The following is a 19,298-nucleotide window of genomic DNA, read 5'->3' on the forward strand; positions in this document are numbered from 1 at the left end:
GGTAATAAAAATATCGAATCACTTCCTCTTCCAATTTTTGCAGTCATCAAACTTTTAAAATATGTAACCATACAGTTAGGCAACGGATTAACTAAGCAAACATTCAAAGATATAAATTAATTTACAGTGCAGTTTTCATTGGTTATTTCTGGAACGGCGAGTTAAAAAAAAGGTGCAAAATGACAGATGAATAAACCCGAGGGGAGACATCGTAAATTTTTGGTGGGTATACTTCTCCGGAATTTTGAGGTGGTGGGTCTTTGAGAGCTGACGGCGTAACGGTAAAGGGGGTCTTTTGGAGCTGCGAACAGTCAAAATCAAGGGTCTTTATTGGCTTCATGGTCGAAAATCGTCTGATGAGGAATGAGCGATTTGTGGGTATTTTAGAGAAAAATCTGAAAATTTTGCTTTGGACCTCGGAATATTCCTCGAGGCTATGCCCCTCGGGATATTCCTCGGTTCCAAAGAAAAAATCTTCTCTTTTTTTTGATCTCCAAATAACTGATGCACAGGTATAAACCTCAAATTAGCATTTTACTTCGAAAATCAATATACTGGGCTGTTGTGCTCGTTAACATGCCCCTCCAGTAAACATATTCCCATCCTACGGGAGTATATAAAACGGGGACCCCAAAAACGGGGACCCCTTAAAATCACCCCATAAAGCTACTGACAAATTTCTAGGGGTCCCTGTTTTTCAACTTTGGGGTCCCCGTTTTACAGATTGACCCAGGGTAATCTGTAAAACGGGGACCCCAAAACGGGGACCCCTATTTTTCCCTCTATTTTAGGACTGATGAGTCTCCAAATCTCGTCAATATATCCACCATGGATATACTAATATTACAAATGTAATTTATGAAAGTAGTAAGCACTTCTTATATATTTGTCCAATATAAAAAATTGGGGTCCCCGTTTTAGGGTCCCCGTTTTACAGATTGACCTAGGGTAATCTGTAAAACGGGGACCCCAAAAACGGGGACCCTTAAAATCAACCGATAAAGCTACTGACAAATTTCTAGGGGTCCCCGTTTTTGGGGTCCCCGTTTTACAGATTGACGCAGGGTAATCTGTAAAACGGGGACCCCCAAAACGGGGACCCCTGTTTTCTCTCTATTTTAGGACTGATGAGTCTCCAACTCTCGCCACTATATTCACCATGGATATACTAATAATATTACAAATGTAATTTATGAAAGTAGTAAGCACTTCTTATATATTTGTCCAATATAAAAAAATTGGGGTCCCCGTTTTAGGGTCCCCGTTTTACAGATTGACCTAGGGTAATCTGTAAAACGGGGACCCCAAAAACGGGGACCCCTTAAAATCAACCGATAAAGCTTCTGACAAATTTCTCGGGGGTCCCCGTTTTTGGGGTCCCCGTTTTTATATCAATTTTGATTTATGAAAGTAGCAAGGACTTCATAATTATATTTTTGTCCAACGTACAAAACTTTGAGTCTCCAAATGTCGCCAATATATTGACCATGGGTATAAGAACCAAAATTAATTCACACAAGGCCCCGTGACCTACCACGGACTTTGAAGGGGTCCCCGTTTTTAGGGTCCCCGTTTTACAGATTTAGTCCCAATGCCCCCGCAACCCACCCCTACCCCTTATAGTAAAGGGTTCACAAAAAATAACTCCCCCCTTAAAATTACAAGACATTTCTTTGCATAACTTGACATACATTTCGTTGATTTGAAAAATCTAAAACCCTGTGAATAAATGAATCATTTTCCTACCCTCCCAAAGTTCTTTCCTTAAAAAATCTTTTTGTTTTGGCCAAAAATAATCACATTTTCCAAAAATCATGCTTTCAGAAAAAGGTGCACTTTTCCATATCCTATACATTTAATGTACTAAACCATTCTCGATATCAATGTTTTGATTTATTTAATGGTGTTTTTGTTTTCTTTAATTTTTATGTATACGATTACCCAATCACCCATGCAATCATCGTGCAGTATAAAACAATGACTAATTGACATGTACGGGTTTTTTTTATTGAGCCGGTGTTTCAAAAATAGTAAATTAATTTAGGAGTTACAAAACATTTCTTTGCATAACTTAACATTCATTTTGTTGATTTGACAAATTTAAAAACCTGTCAACAGAGGCATCTTTTTGCTACCCTACCAAAGTTATCCTTTCTCAAAATCTTTCTGTTTTGGTCAAAAATAATCACATTTTTCAAAAATGATGCTTTAAAAAAACTTGCGCTTTTCAACATCCCATACATGTAATGTACAAAACTTTCTCGGTATCAATGTTACGATTGATTTAATTGGGTTTTTTTCCTTCACATTTTTGTCTCTGAACTCTTAGCCACCCATGCAACCACCACGTAGTGCAAAATAATGATTTGTTGAAGCTAATTTTGACATAAATGAGGATGTTGAAAAGTGCAACTTTTTCTGAAAGCATCCTTTTAGGAAACATGATTATTTTTGGCCAAAACAAAATGATTTTCAGACGAAAGAACATTGAGAGGGTACGAAAATGATTCCTTTATTCACAGGTTTTTAAATTTTTCAAATCCACGAAATGTATGTCAAGTTATGCAAAAAAATGTTTTATAATTTTAGGGGGGAGTTATTTTTTGTGAACCCTTTATTTGAATATACACTTCTAGTGCCCGTTTCTATTCATCGTTATGTATTCTTCTCCCGTGCATTATTTTCGCGAACTACCCTTCACAGCCCAAATTATATAAACCTGCACGCTAAACAATGCATTATCTAAAAGCTGCACGCTAAACAATAGATTCTAGATAATACGTGCACGCTCAAATACTAGAAATACTACTTTCACATAACCATATAGTAGAGTTAGGTGACGCTTTCGACACAGAGGTCACATAACTATATAATTGTCTGTTCGATATATATACCATCAAAAAGTACGAATATACATTCTGTGGTGTTAAAATGGTATAGTTACAAACGGTGTTCTAGAATAGGGTACAATTACCGAATAGGGTGCAACTCGCTAGACTTGAGTCCAGTCCTCGTTTACGGAGTTTAGGGTTAGGGTTGGGGTAGGGCAGTCTTGTAATAAGACTAGTAATAAGACTAGTAGAGTTGCACCCTATTCGGCAATCGCTCGTGCAAAGATCATTGTCATACATTATGATTAATGACCTCAAATAAATCAAACATCAAATGAGAATAATCGAGCTTCTATTAATTAAAAAGGGCCAAAAACAGGTGGATCATAATTATACAAGATGACACCATTGCAAAATATTCAGCATTTTACAAATGAAATACATGTAGGCCTAGGCCTATATCTAAAATAACATAGCCGGGTCCGGGAAACACACACTAGCGCATAATATCATGATCATGCTTTATAATACCATAGGCCTTCAAACACATGTGTTTGAACATGGCCTATGATAATACTGAACAAATTGTTAAATCCCAATTTCGTGTGTTTTAATATAAGTAGATTTTAAAGTTCAAATTATAGAGCTATAAAGTCCAGTTGATATTCACCGTAGTACTAGTCGGACATCTAAATCGATCGTTTCCTGAACTGGTTCAGTGCTCTGAATGATCACAACATAAAGTCAATTGGTTACAAACCATGCGTGAATAAGTTACTAAAGTATGACGTATGGCGCAATCGATACCATTGATAGCTAACTTTTCAGGGATTGATTTTATTTACCAGTTAAATGCTACGTAGCTGGTCAATGTCCTGACGGTGTTTTTAAAATGTAAGATATTTTCCTAATATTAAAACTAATATAATGAATGCAGCAATTAATATTGCCTATTGTTTTAATAGGCCTACACTCAAAGTGTATGACGGATAATGTACTCGTGCAAATGCATTCGTCAAGATAATTGCACTTGCCATGGAGTTATTGCATTTAGCTCTTGAGCCTATCGGCTCTCGAGCTAAATGCAATAACTCCACGGCGCGTGCGATTATCTTGACGAATGCATTGCACTCAGTTCATTATCCTTATCATACTCTATTTAAGAAATGTTTATTCCATGGTGTCATTTCAGCACTAAGGAGTCAGAGGACCAATGCATGTAGGACATACCCTCGACAAGGGTGTGTACAGTGACGGTGTCTACTAATGAGTGTTATAATTGTATGCTATACTCGTCAGAAAAAGATAGAGGTGATCTAGCGAGTTTGAAACCGTGAGAACACATCATTATCACTATAAAATGAATTAATGAATTACATTCACAATACGCGGACATTGCTTACAGTCTAGATTAGTAGAAGGAAAGCCCGCCTTACGAAAGGTGCACCACTGAAGAACATGGCCAGTATACGAAAGAGTTTAAAACAAAGTTAGTTCACAGTTTCTAGGAGCTTGTATGAAATGATTCCACAAATCAACAACACAGTCAAGTCTTATGCATTGTACATTCTCGATGTAGGCCTAAATGTATCTAATTATGGACTAGATATTTTCGATAAAACCAGCAACGCCACCCGGGCAACGCCTATGAATGTTTCTTTCTTAGGGAGTGTTCATAAATACTTTGGTAGGGGGCTGGAAAATATGTAGTGGGTCATAAAATTTTAGGAGTTCTGAATAGGGGGGTAAACAAGTTTTGTTGGGTGTATGAACAGGGGTGGGGGGGGGATAAAAAGTTTTTGGGCACGTAGAGGGCCAAGGGGGGGTAAAAACTTAAGCAACATTAGTCCTGAAGTTAAAAAAAAAAAATACAATATAGCCTGAAATTTTTTCGAGCGCTACGCGCGCAAATATTACAATAAAACCAATACAAAAGTACATTCCAGATAAGGGTATTTGATCCTGAAGGCATGTCAGGTGCTTTATTAATTTTGATAAGTCATAGGCCTATAATGTATGAAGTGTTAAAAATTGTCTTGTTGTCTATAACTTAATTTTGAGGTTTGTGTCAGTTCCTTCTGGTCTGCTCTTTAAATCTATAAAAAGCTGCAATATCTTTGCTCTAATTCTTTAGTGTTGACAATTTTTACAATAATGTTTCATGCAGTACGATGTAGTTGTTAGGTGGACAGGTGTTAGCTGATGCTCACTATTTTGAGGTCCCTGGATATTTTTAAAGGTATTTTTGCTCATTTTTAGACTTTAATCACTAAGATTGAAAAAAATGAGGTGAATATGCAGCGTAACTCGGTAAATGATTAGGTTTGCAAAAGTGAAATTTGCAGTTGCGTCACCTCCGTTCGAGTTTTTATCCCGAAAAGTTTTGCAACTCGGTAATTTGTTATAGATTATTCTCGGGTCGGGCGCTTCTCGTGATCGGCCTATTTCTAATTACCCAAACCCATATACCTGCCCTGATTTTTTAAACTATGAAATGCGTCTCTCAATGATCAAGACCCAACTTGACACAACTTAATCAATGGCGAGAAACGTGAACGCAAAAACGGTTCATATGCCTTCCGGAAATAGTCATGTTCTGCTGAAATAGGCCTATATGCACGTGTTTGGTGTGTGCACGTGTTCGGTATTGAAATATATGTTGAAAATAAAGGCCTATAATTATTGGTCCGATGAGATGCACCTGTTAGTCACACTGTAATGCTTTTCCGATGCGCGCACTGTACTCCGCGCACACTCCCGTTGATACTCCGCGATAGCAAACTGCGAGCACGCGATAGTGCACCGCGTGAACGCGAAACGCGCGGACGCGAACGCGATAGCGCGCGGACAGAGGACGGACGGACGGACACGCCGTAATTAGTATTAAGATAATATATACATGCACAACTAAATCATGTTGCATTACATTATAGGCGGAGGAAGCTTGGAGAACCGGGGTAGGCCTACACGTTTCCACTCCCTACTTTTTCCATGGGGGACATCCCCCTAAAAATAGGATTTTAAAAAATGCAATAATTGCCCTATGCAACTTTTTAGCACATCGAAAAGCACTGTGTTTTGGGCCCAAATAGGTCAAAATTGCACAAATTTGCGCTTCGCGATCATGCGAACTTTAAATAAAAAATAAAAAAACACCATTTCGGCAGTAATATAGCCACTGGGCAGGGGGGAAAAGTGCCCCTGACAAAGATGAAAGAAATATTTCCCCTGACAAAAATGAAAGATAACATCTGGAGGGCACAGGAAAAGGAAGTGTAATAGTGTAAAATACAACACGTTTGCTTGCTGTGTGCGCACATTGTCACAATAAAGGCATTTTCATCCCCATCATGGGCGAAAATAGTGTAGTGCTCAAATACAGTCTCTCTAAAAAACAAAACCAGTATGTATTAATTTTGCAACTGCCATTTTTTTGTCGACTGTGCCCCCGAAATTTTATCTCACCCCCCCACCAAGAAAACTGGCTACGCCCCTGCATTTTGTGTTAAAATGGTCTAAGATTTTCGCATGCTTCGCCACAACAAAAAGTTCGAGTAAAACCAAAACAATAAATATACTCGTCCCCCGATCCCCTAAATTTTAATGCCATCGCCACTGATTCCAATAATAAATGGATGGTTTTTAAGGTTGCATAAAACGTACTTATAAGCTACTTTACAAAATGATAAAACATTTCCACAATTTCACATATTTTATATCAATGACATGGACGCGCAATTTCATTGAATTGAAAATTTAGTATCATTAATATGTTGTACATTATAATGGGGGGGCAAAGAAGTTTTAGGTCTATTAAGAGGCGGGACAAAAATTGTGGGCTCACGAAGGGGGGGGGGGGTAAAAAAATTTCGACATGAAAAAAATATTTTCCAGCCCCTCCGTCCTTTATACGCCAAAGTATTTATGAACACTCCCTTATTAAGCACCAGCTAGCATTCACTACAACAGCATACGCCATAGGCCAAGTGTTTTTAAAATGCGTAAAAAACAACTTGATTTTAATGCTAATTTATTGCACATGATGAGGAAGTCTGATTACCTTTTTGAAATAACCCAATGGGCGGGTTTTCAATGAAATATTTTTTGTGTAAAATCTGAATCTTCCTATGTATAAAAGAATATATGAATATCAACTGCACATCATATATAACGATTCGTGATACCCAATTGTGGTACAGTTGATGTCGTTTAGGAGGCAGAGAATTTTATTTCAATTTTATATACGCCAAATTTTTTTTTTTAATTTTAGTGAAAATAAAGATTGAAAAGATGACGAAAATGCTATTAAAAAATTACATTAGACCCCGCCAAAGATTACTGTTTCATATCTAATCTAATCTTTTCCTGAAATAAATTTTGGGGTTTTATAGTGTGGATGTTTTAATAGATTATAAAAACATCGAACCTGAGACCATAATACCTAAATATGGCCTCCGGATAATAATGGTGATGATAATGAGGAGGAGGAGTGACAGATAGGCCTAGAGGAAAAGGAGGAGGATGATGATCATCATTATCATGATGGCGACGATGATGACATGGATATATAAGCTTATAAATACAGCGTGTCCCAAAAGTAACTTAACATTGTGAATTGGCCATATCTTAAATATTTCCTACTTCATACCAAAATGGAGAACATATTCACATAGAGTTTTTTTTAAGAATTATTCTGATACCAAAAACAGCATCATTGATGACCCATTGACCTTACTGTGCGACTTTACACATGTGTGTATCAAACCCACAAAAGCAAGCACTATTATGTTATTTGTTCAAGCACATGAATGATGTGCTTCCCTGAACAATAGAGTTGTTTCACGCACTGCACATGCTACATTTAGGCATGAACATTTATGAATTACATGGCTTAGCGTAAGCGTGACTGCTGCACAGTGTCTTCGACCCTATATCTTCATGGCAGGAATCGCCATGGTAGGTTAAATCCACAGCCACGATTAGCCATTTGGTTCAAACCTTTAAAGCTCTTTTAAACTAATAATTAGTCGAGGGACATAACTAAGGCTACTCACAATAGCCGGGTAATCGATCTTGGTTGTGCGTGATTAAGCTTGTATACCCCATTGAGGTCAATGGTCATCGACTTTTATACTGCCTACAGTGAGTGCAGCTGTACTACACGCTGCACGCTGTAGTCCATAACAGGACCAACGCAATATAAAATGGTCAAATTTTGAGTTCAAAGCGCACGGCCAATTTTCAAAGCGCATTCTAGCGACTATCATATCTGTTCAACACGTATTTCCAAGTTTATGAGACCAAATCTGGTTTCTTGAGAAAAAAATCATGACGGGAGATATTCATCATTTTCTAACCCGGTATCAGAAGATTTTCGTCTGATATCAAAATCGTGCATAGCAATTCACGTGTATCGATCCCGTGTATTCATTTTAGTGTCCTTCTGCACCAAATAATTATTAGCCAGGCGGTGTCGGTGTGTGCTGTTTTAGATTATAATCAGCATAATTATATTGACAATATTAAACATTACTTTAAAACAGTTGAAGTGAAGATGAATTTCCTATAGATCAACGGATTCAGATCGCATGGTTCTTTGCCGAGAAAAAGTCGGACAAACTCACTCAAGCAAAGTTTAAGGAACATTTTAATGTAAATTATGCACAACCCAGCCGAATACAATCCAGCAACTAGTGCAGAAATTCCTATCAACTGGATCTGTTCATGATCTTCCTCGGGCAGGACGTGGAAGAACAGGAAGATAGACTACAAACATTGATGTCATACGAAGAGCGTTGGCGAAAAGCCCAAAGCGATCAGTACGCCGACTGCAATGGAGAACAACGTACCCCGTACAACTGTTCATCGAATCCCCCGGGCGAATCCCCAGAAAAGATCTCAAGCAGTTTCCATATAAAATCACGATAAAATGAAGATTATGCATTGAAAACAAACAAACAAACAATCAAACAAACACAGCCAAATTAAACGAAACATTTAAAAAGATTTTAAAATGATAACACGTTATATCGTGTTCACGTCTCATATGACGAGACTTATTTTACGTTTATAAAACTTTAAAAGTGGGTTTTACGGTACGGTAGACAACCGTTAATTTCATGCCAAAGAATCATGACCACATAGGCATGTGTGGTATCATAACATTTCTAAAAGTATTATCTACATACTGTGCAATTTTTGTAACAACACTATTAACCCAACGCAAGTTATGGCAAATTCACAATGTTAAGGGACTTTTGGGACACCCGGTATAAATGTTAGTTCTTCCGCTTGTTTTTGAGATTTTTTATTTAGCCCAGCCAATCATGGTTACAAGAGGGGGGGATGATGATGATGATGATGATGATGATGATGATGATGATGATGATGATGATGATGATGATGATGATAATGATAATGATAATGATAATAATGATGATGATATGATGATGATGATGTTGATTGCGATCATAATATTGACTGTAGGCCTACTATGTTGCATGTAGCAGATGATGATGATGATGATGATGTTGATCGAAAGGTCATTAGTTCAAATCTGCCTCCAGAAGACATGATGCATCATGCATGGAACAAGTAGGCCTGCAAAGCAAATGAGTCAATCAAAATCATTTCAACTGGGCTTTCTTTTGTGCTTCATGCACGCAATGTCTTCAGGAAGCATATTTGAACTAATTACCTTTCGTGAAATGATCATCATGAATGACGCCCTTCCCCTTTTCTCTTCACTTTTTCACACTTTCTTTCCTTGACCTGGACCCCCTCCCCCACTCCAGCTTAGGCGTAAACCATAGGCTACTCTTCAAATCAATGGACGAACACTTTATTTTGATTGTCACCTAATTTGGGTGTACTTTGTCTTGGGTCCAATCTCTATCATGATAAATTTGCTACACCTTTCTAAATATAATGAGTGTTTGTTCTAGATTTGTGTTTTAGCGTTTATATATTTGAAAGAACTAATGTTTAATTGCAACATTTCGAAACCACAAACCTAAACTGGGTGCTATGGTGTACAAGATTGGGCTACGAGTATGCATTTTACCAAGTTAGCAATATGTATTTCTTTCATGTTGCCAATGCATGACTTTCTTTATTACATTCAAAAACGGATTTTATTATACTAGAAAGTTGTTTACGTGCATGTAGGCTCCTTCACAGCCGGTTTCTGTCGTGTATGTTTACGAATGAGCTACATGCAGACTGGGTTGCCAGGGACTACCAGGACAAATATTAGCAAGATTTGGATCTGACCTCCTATCAGATTTACTGGTAACATAATTAATTGGAAATCTGAAATAAACACTAATTCAACGATAATAATGAGCAATTATCTGACCAGACAGGAACCAAGCTGGGTATAAACAGTGCAGAAGGCTACTACCATCACTATATAAATTGATGTTGGGAGTGACACTGGTGGTGATGGTGGTGGTGGTGGTGGTGGGGGGGGTTGGTCAATACCAGTAAGTGGGGTAGATAGTGGCTTTGGTTTTACACATTTTTGGTATAGCAACTGGACAGTTTATAGTAGTAACAATATAATCAACACATTCAGACTTATAAAGATTGGTTTGAGCCCAGGAATCCCTGGGATTGAGTAATCAGTCTTTTTGATTATAATGTGATCAGTGTAACTACCAATAAACTATACATTGCGAATAAATATCTCAATGGATTTTAACTGTAATTTACCAAACATTGGTAAATGGTAAAAATAATGGTAAAACACAGAAGAGGTAAAAGGATAGAGATATGGAGTTATGAATTGATATGAAATCCCTTAAGCAGCAAACATTCTTAAGGTTGCCTGAATATAGATTGTTGTATAACTCGGATGATGTGATTTCAATTGAATATGAATTAAAGGAGTATTTTGTGATCCTAGCATCCTCTTTTTGTGACATTTTTCAGTACATATCCACGAAAAAAGCTTATTCCAAAAATTTCAGTTGATTCCGATTTTGCGTTTGCGAGTTATGCATGATTATGTGTATTACAATGCTCCATAGACAATGTGTTGTAATTTCGTTAACGAAATTCAAATTTCACGATATCTTTGCAAAACGAATTAATCTGCAAGAAATATTTTGTAAATAAACATTATGTAGCCAGAGGTTTCCAGTGGTATAAAAATCTCAACTTTTTTTGAGAAAAGTGGGGGGGGGATGAGGCTGTGGATCACGAAATGCCCTTTTAAATGTAGACCTATTTCGCACACATTTTTCAATTCAGCTTTCAACATGAAAATTGTGAGTATTTCCTAGTATGTCATTGGTGGTGTATTTACCAATAAATGCCAATATTTCACACCCGGTTTGTTGTGCCAAACATTCAAATTTACTAGCATTCCAAGTACTTGCAATTCAAAGTTATGAAGTTGATCTGCATCCATGGCGTTGTCTTTTTAAAGACATTTCTTGTTATATGTAATTTGAAGGAAATTAGGCCTATGCTTGGAAAAATTAAACGATTTAATATTTACGGGGTTTATGGTTAGGGTATGGCACACTTGTAATAAGATGAGTAAAGTTGCACCGTATTCGAATAATTCGATATTAATGAATCTGCAAACATTTCGCTCAAAATTAATTTGATTACGCGATTGCCTGTTGCAACATGGCACACCATGCACCATAGATCATCTAAGATTACACACGTCTTGACAACAGTCACATGGTGAATATTTCTACATATCTCTCACTTTCAAGTTTGCCGCGTGTGCCATGTCTGCACCCAACTCTGCATGTTTGTTTACATTTTTTGAGCAACTTTATGAATGAAACAAATTTCCAGGCGCAGACCGCGACCGTGCAGCTCAACATGAGCAATATTACATGTTACTAGATAGTAAATAGGGGTTCCGAGGGTAATCTGTAAAACGGGGACCCTAAAAACAGGGACCCAAAGTTTTGTATGTGTTGGACAAATATATAATAAGTCCTTACTACTTTCATCAAATAAAATTGATCTATTCATGACGTACTAATTTAAAGTGGTGTAATGGTGAGATCACGTGGCCTTGTGTGAATTTAATAATTGTGGGGGTGCACGTGTGGATGTGTGATCCTTCCGATCCCCAACTCACATTTGTAATATTAGTAATTAGTATATCCAGCACCAGTGAATATATTGGCGAGATTTGGAGATTCATCAGTCCTAAAATAGAGAAAAAATAGGGGTCCCCGTTTGGGGTCCCGTTTTACAGATTACCCTGGGTCAATCTGTAAAACGGGGACCCCAAAACGGGGACCCCTAGAAATTTGTCAGTAGCTTTATGGGGTGATTTTAAGGGGTCCCCGTTTTTGGGGTCCCCGTTTTACAGATTACCCTAGGTCGATCTGTAAAACGGGGAACCTAAGGGAACAACCCAAAAGTTCGATGAAGCCCTATAAACGAAAGTCCTTTCGTTAGAAGGCTAACCCCCTCCCCCCTCCCCTCTAACGTAAGTGACAAACATCGAAAATTCCAACCCGTATATTCATATAGGATACAGGGGACAGTGCTAGGATATTGATCATGTTTATGGAAGAAACGAATATTGCATTCTATTTTAACATATTTTTTCATTATCTTTTTGGCACGGAAAAAATAGAACTTGCTGGATTTTCAAATAAAAAAAAATGTGGTATGAAACAAAAAAATAAAAAAATAACAATATAAAGGGTATATAAAGGGTAAAAAACATTTTCATATTAAAGATGTGAAAACATTTGGACAACCTCCTGCAAATATTCTAACATAATGTTCTTTAAACAATATTTTACAATAACTTTTTGAAAACATTTTTAGAAATAGTTTTGTAGTATGTTTTCCGTTTTTTCATGACGGTAAAAATGACGTTTATATAACCAGGAGATGAGACTGCTCAGGTTAAATGTCGGGACCTAGGTCACAATTTGAGAAGAAATGATAAGTTCGAAGTTCCCTAATCGGTCCATGAGTGACCAAACCGTTCCTGGTAAGCCGTATACTTCTATTACAGTATATGCAGTCTACATGTTCTTTGTTGACAAGGGGCAGTCTTCAGTGAACAGCTCTCTTTTTCAGAGCCAACAAACCTTTAAATTTAGCAGATCGACGAGGTCTGCTTGTTTTCTATTGACAAGGGGCAGTCTTCAGTGAACGGCTCTTTTCAGAGCCACCAAACCTGTAAAATCAGCAGATAGGCGAGGTCTGCTTGTTTCTGTAGACAAGGGGTAGTCTTCAGTGAACGGCTCTTTTCAGAGCCACCAAAACCTTTTAAATTAGCAGATAGGCGAAATCTGCTTAATCTCTGTTGACAATGGGCAGTCTTCAGTGAACGGCTCTTTTCAGTGCCACCAAACCTTTATATTCAGCAGATAGGCGAGGTCTGCTTGTTTCTGTAGACAAGGGGTAGTATTCAGTGAACGGCTCTTTTCAGAGCCACCAAAAACCTTTTAAATTAGCAGATAGGCGAGATCTGCTTGTTCTCTGATGACAAGGGACAGTCTTCAGTGAACGGCTCTGTTCAGAGCCATCAGTAGGCAAGGGGTCAGAGCTGTCCTGAAGAAGTCAGAGCTACTCTGACGAAAGCTTGACCGTTCTAAATGTTATTAAAACGTTTTTACCAAAACCAAAACCACAACATATAACATGTTTAAAACGTTTTGTGTTTGCTCGGACAGTTGCTTTAAAAATGAACTTATATGACGTTGCAGGTTGCGAGTACTGCACTCCATATTGATTTGAAATCATTTTGAAGAAACCACTGTAAAATCTAAATATCGCACTTCAGAAAATACTAAAATTTGAAAATTATATTTTAAATCCATAAAAAAAGATAACCTTTGACCGATGTTTTAACTATTTTTTTACAAACGTAATCGGACTTTCTGACCCCCTCCCCCCCCTAACGAAAGGACTTTCGTTTATAGGGCTTCATCGAACTTTTGGGTTGTTCCCTAAAAACGGGGACCCCAAAGTTTTGTACGTTGGACAAAAATATATGAAGTCCTTACTACTTTCATAAATTAAAATTGATATAATCATGACGTAGATAAAAGTGGTGTAATATAATGTTGTTGAGGTCACGGGCCTTGTGTGAATTAATTGTGGGTGTGGCCACGTGGATGTGTGGTGCGCCAGGGTCTTCCGATCCTTAACTCACATTATGTAATATTAGTATATCCATGGTGAATATATTGGCGACATTTGGAGACTCATCAGTCCTACAATAGAGAGAAAAATAGGGGTCCCCGTTTTGGGGTCCCTGTTTACAGATTACCCTGGGTCAATCTGTAAAACGGGGACCCCAAAAACGGGGAACCCCTAGAAATTTGTCAGTAGCTTCATGGGGTGATTTTAAGGGGTCCCCGTTTTTGGGGTCCCCGTTTTACAGATTACCCTAGGTCGATCTGTAAAACGGGGACCCTAGAAACGGGGACCCCAAAGTTTTGTACGTTGGACAGAAATATATGAAGTCCTTACTACTTTCATAAATTAAAATTGATATAATCATGACGTAGATAAAAGTGGTGTAATATGTGTTGAGGTCACCGGCCTTGTGTGAATTAATTGTGGGTGTGGCCACGTGGATGTGTGGTGCGCCAGGGTCTTCCGATCCTTAACTCATATTAGTATATCCATGGTGAATATATTGGCGACATTTGGAGACTCATCAATCCTAAAAGAGAGGGAAATTAGGGGTCCCCGTTTTACAGATTACCCTGGGTCAATCTGTAAAACGGGGACCCCAAAAACGGGGACCCCTAGAAATTTGTCATAAGCTTTATGGGGTGATTTTAAGGGGTCCCCGTTTTACAGATTACCCTAGGTCGATCTGTAAAACGGGGACCCCAAAAACGGGGACCCCCTAGAAATTTGTCAGTAGCTTTATGGGGTGATTTTTAAGGGGTCCCCGTTTTACAGATTACCCTAGGTCGATCTGTAAAACGGGGACCCCTATATCCATGTTGGTGAATATATTGGCGACATTTGGAGACTCATCAATCCTAAAAAGAGAGAAAAAATAGGGGTCCTTTTTGGGGTCCCCGTTTTACAGATTACCCTGGGTCAATCTCAAAACGGGGACCCCAAAAACGGGGACCCCTAGAAATTTGTCAGAAGCTTTATGGGGTGATTTTAAGGGGTCCCCGTTTTTGTGGTCCCTTTTGTTGTGTACAGATTACCCTAGGTCGATCTGTAAAACGGGGACCCTAAAAACGGGGACCCCAATTTTTTTATATCGGACAAATATATAAGAAGTGCTTTCTACTTTCATAAATTACATTTGTAATATTAGTATATCCATGGTGAATATATTGACGAGATTTGGAGACTCATCAGTCCTAAAATAGAGGGAAAAATAGGGGTCCCAGTTTTTGGGGTCCCCGTTTTACAGATTACCCTGGGTCAATCTGTAAAACGGGGACCCCAAAGTTGAAAAACGGGGACCCCCTAGAAATTTGTCAGTAGCTTTATGGGGTGATTTTAAGGTGTCCCCGTTTTCGGGGTCCCCGTTTTTTGGGTCCCCGTTTTCGGGGTCCCCGTTTTATATACCCCTACTCCCCTATCGTACCCGGGACATTATGCATGAGGTGTCATTATAAGTTACTAAATTGCGAGAATAACAGGGAAACCTATAATTATGGGTTAGTAGTAAAATTGTGACCAACAACAGCAGACCCAATAGCAACAGGTTAACTAACCACTGTCACCCTAATTGCTCTACGTGCAGCTGTAGAAATTATTTTTTAATGAAATTTAATGAAATTGCTGAAGTTTAGTTAAATATCCGATTAAAAATGACGCAGAATAACGCGGGAACGGCATCAAACATAAGTACTTACTTACCCCCGTCCGCATGAATAAAAAGGATGATGAAAATGAAACATCTAAATAATCTTATATCCATTTTGAGTGGCTGAATTTGATGCGACAGAACTAAGCGTTAATATTCGCTAGCGATGGTCGTACAGAAACAATGTATCCACTTTTTTGCATTTACAACTATACACGCAGCGCAAATGAAAACTAGAGCTACTATGGCTCAGAGCCCCACATATCAGGCGGCGGCTTCTGATGGACCTCATTTGACCTTTGACTATTTTTTCACGCTCCCTTATATCAAGGATAATTTGCACAAGTTTGAGCCCAATCAGGCCCATTTTCACATTTGATTTCATATGACCTTTGACCTCCGGTGACCTCAGGTTGACTTTCATACAGACTTGACATTTAATATGGAATATTTTTTGCAAAATTCCAAGACTGGTTTGGCGGAGTCTGCATAGATATTGCAGTTAAGAGGCTGGATGCTGACATATTAATTGGGGTGTGTCGGGGGATGGTGTAAAATAATAGTTTGATAGAAAATGTGTTTTCCATATGTTTACATTATGGTGCTCATAATGTAGCGAATTTGCCTAAAATGGCGGAATTAGGGAGGCTGAGTTTTGTGGGGGACACAATTTCAGACTTTATGCAACATGGTTCTGTTATTATCAAATTTATAGGGGTTTGAGGTGATATTTCTTAAACTTCGTCAGCAACTGGCATCACAGCTGAAATACACTTACAATGTACCAAGTTTTTGAACAGGTGAGGAGCTTAAAATGGGGCTCTTAGAAGCTGTACGTACTCAGAAAGTTTGAATGGCCCCTGGGGTCAAATGTTATAAACTTACGGTACAAAAAGAACTGTGTGGATTCCTGGATGTCCAATGAACTCACACTGTTTCTTTGTGTATAGTAATTTCACTTATTGGTATTCAGGTTCAGTAAAATCGCCTTAAACCCCAATGAATTTGATAATATCAGAATAATGTTGATCAAATTCAGAAATTTTACCCCCACAAAATCAAATTCAGTCTCCTTAAATCCGCCATTTTAGGCTACTACAGGCTCACTACTGGTCTTCAATAATCATAGCTTGGATCAGCGGTTCTTATGGCCACGTATGGTCGAAATCGGGTCAAGCGTCTGGCACTAATAGCATTTTAAAGATGTTCACATAATGACCTCCAATAGCCCCTACATGACCTTTCACCCTAACTGTGTATAACTTGGGTCAGTGCTTCTTGTGAGCAAGTTTGGTAGAGATTGGCGCAAAACATTTTAAAAGATGGTTTGACGAAAGAAATGGAAGAAGAAGAAGAAGCAGATTCGCCTGCTCAACGTTATATCAGTGTGGCATTTGATGCCACCTGATAAAATAACAAAGCAACAAGACGATTTATGAAATATTATACGTACCAGAATACTAAACATATTAAAGTACGCAATGAACCCAGATATAACAACAAAGGTACTGATAAACAGAATGCTTGGCATTTCCATAATTAGTTCACTAGTGTATGCGATGTTTTGTATTTCAAAAGAATATATGGCTTATTGCCAAATATTTTTTGACACATGCACAAGGCTCATGTATGAAGCAGGCGGCGGATGACATGATCGAGCCGGCAACTTGTGAAACCGCCCGGCCGTATGGCATTTTCCAATATACTCGGTTAGTTTTGTGGGGTTCATTATCGAACCCCAACGGTTTTAGCTTATATTTATATTATTTATCAACATAGGCCTATTTGTTTGTGACATTTCAAGCGTTTTAAAATTTCAAAATAATCCCATTCAATTACACGGTTGACGATGAAAATTTACTGAATTTAGAGAATGCAATGCCGCCACCACCTGGTATGAAGCTTACCCAGAGAGTGTAATCAAATCAAATCAAATTAAAACAATTCAACTTTATTTCCAAATCAAAACAATAAATAACAAACAAGAGAAATGGGGCCGGGAGGTAAGAAGAAAGTCAATAAGGATCACAGGAATAAAATAGCCCAAATTACCCAATAAAGCAACAAAGGATAAAACTTACCCAACACACAAAACATCACAAAAGACATACACAACAACTTCTTTGTTTTTTTATTCAAGAATGGAAAAATCACTATAGGAGTGGAAATAAGGTTGTAGTGTGATGCTTAGTTCTTTCGTTGGCAGGAAGAGATGAAAATATGTACGTTCTAGAGCGACTGTTCTTGGATAAAGGCGCGCGTACAAGCAAGGGGATGACACTAAATTCACGGTTGTTCTATTAGCAACGCATATTCTGCTGGTTTACTAGCTAGAAAGTGAGGCCAGTTATCTATCCGTTATGAATAATTCATGTTCGACCCCTTGGATCATGTTAATTGATATTGGCAAATAACAACGTTGTTAGTTTTGCGAACTTTGCCTGTTCAATGAGAGTATAGCGCGCCCCAATACATCTGGGCACAAACCAGGCGAAAACGATCCAGTTTCATGAAATGGCGGACGGGTATTCCCATCAGGCAAAAATTGACATTTGATATGAAATGACATTTTGCAATTGTAAAGTCAAAATTAGGACTTGCTGTCAATAATATGAAGGAAATATGTGACAGAGGCAAGGTGTGAAATACAAGTAGTATTTGAAGTTACAATAACCTTTGATACCCGACCTGACCTTCCAGCTACTCCTTCCATCATGGCGCCTTATTCGTCTTATGTATTTCTATTATGCTCTCAAGTAAAATAAAATACCAATCTGCACTAAGCAGACAGAATGTTACTTGGCTCCCAGCATGAATTATTGATTTTACACGGAGGTAAAGAAATGCACTGACAGTGTATGTGCAAGCCGTGCAATAATACTCCAAATATTTACGGTAAATCTGAATAGTGGTCACATGTTGACATATCATGTGTTCGGGAAATCACGTGGCAACATTTTAAGATTTCAGGCTTGTTTACTAGTTAATTGCCATTTGTATTCTTTATTATTTATCTCTGTTAATTAACATATATTTTAAATGCTGATAAATCGTGGTTGGCTGCCCATGATATCTGTTAAATTCAATGTTTTATGAATATAATTCTACCACGTAGAGGGGGTCACGCAGCAGAATTTCACACCACCTGACTTAGCTAGATTTCGAAGCTCTGCTCTTCAAATTCATGTAAATGTCAAAGTTTATACACTTAATATATATAATATGATACTAAATTTTTGTATAACCAACTGGTACACGAAATATACTAGCTTATTACCTATACAGAAAGGTGGTTATCAGCCTTCACTCAGCAATTTGACATGCCTGGCATATGCAGCCATTCTCCGTCTGGATAACATGACTGTCGCCCTCAATACGTCTGGGCACAAATTTAAATAACAATACGCTATTTACATATCAATGCGGCCTCATGCTAATTAAAGCTGCCGCTTCCAGGAGTTCTTCTATGGTACAAGTCAAAGAAGAAATGGCCATCAGAGATTGGTTGAATTAAGAGGTTCAATGTCAGCATCCAGCCTCTTAACTGCAACCAACCTCTTGTGACCATCATGATTGTTACGCCTTTATCCAAGAAAGCTACCACTTTCGATTAAGATGCATGATGAAAGATGCTTCAGCCTACCCATGACTGGTAAATGTTCACCGTTTTGGTCAATTAATGTATG

The 19,298-nt window shown here is 38.1% G+C and overlaps 1 protein-coding gene across 2 annotated transcripts in view; it reads right to left on the reverse strand.

The window, feature by feature from the left end:
• Nucleotides 1-15,814, reverse strand: part of LOC140161013 (uncharacterized) — a 49,380-nt gene extending 33,566 nt beyond the window's left edge. The window contains exon 1 of one of the 2 annotated variants that reach the window (XM_072184393.1): nt 15,666-15,814. In XM_072184393.1, the coding sequence (XP_072040494.1) occupies nt 15,666-15,726 (61 nt within the window). In that variant the 5' untranslated portion in view covers nt 15,727-15,814. The remainder of the gene's footprint in view (nt 1-15,665) is intronic. The other variant, XM_072184392.1, reaches the window with a different exon arrangement.
• Nucleotides 15,815-19,298: the final 3,484 nt, after the last annotated feature.

Source organism: Amphiura filiformis, chromosome 9 (genome assembly GCF_039555335.1).
Source record: "Amphiura filiformis chromosome 9, Afil_fr2py, whole genome shotgun sequence".
Lineage (NCBI taxonomy): Eukaryota > Metazoa > Echinodermata > Ophiuroidea > Amphilepidida > Amphiuridae > Amphiura > Amphiura filiformis.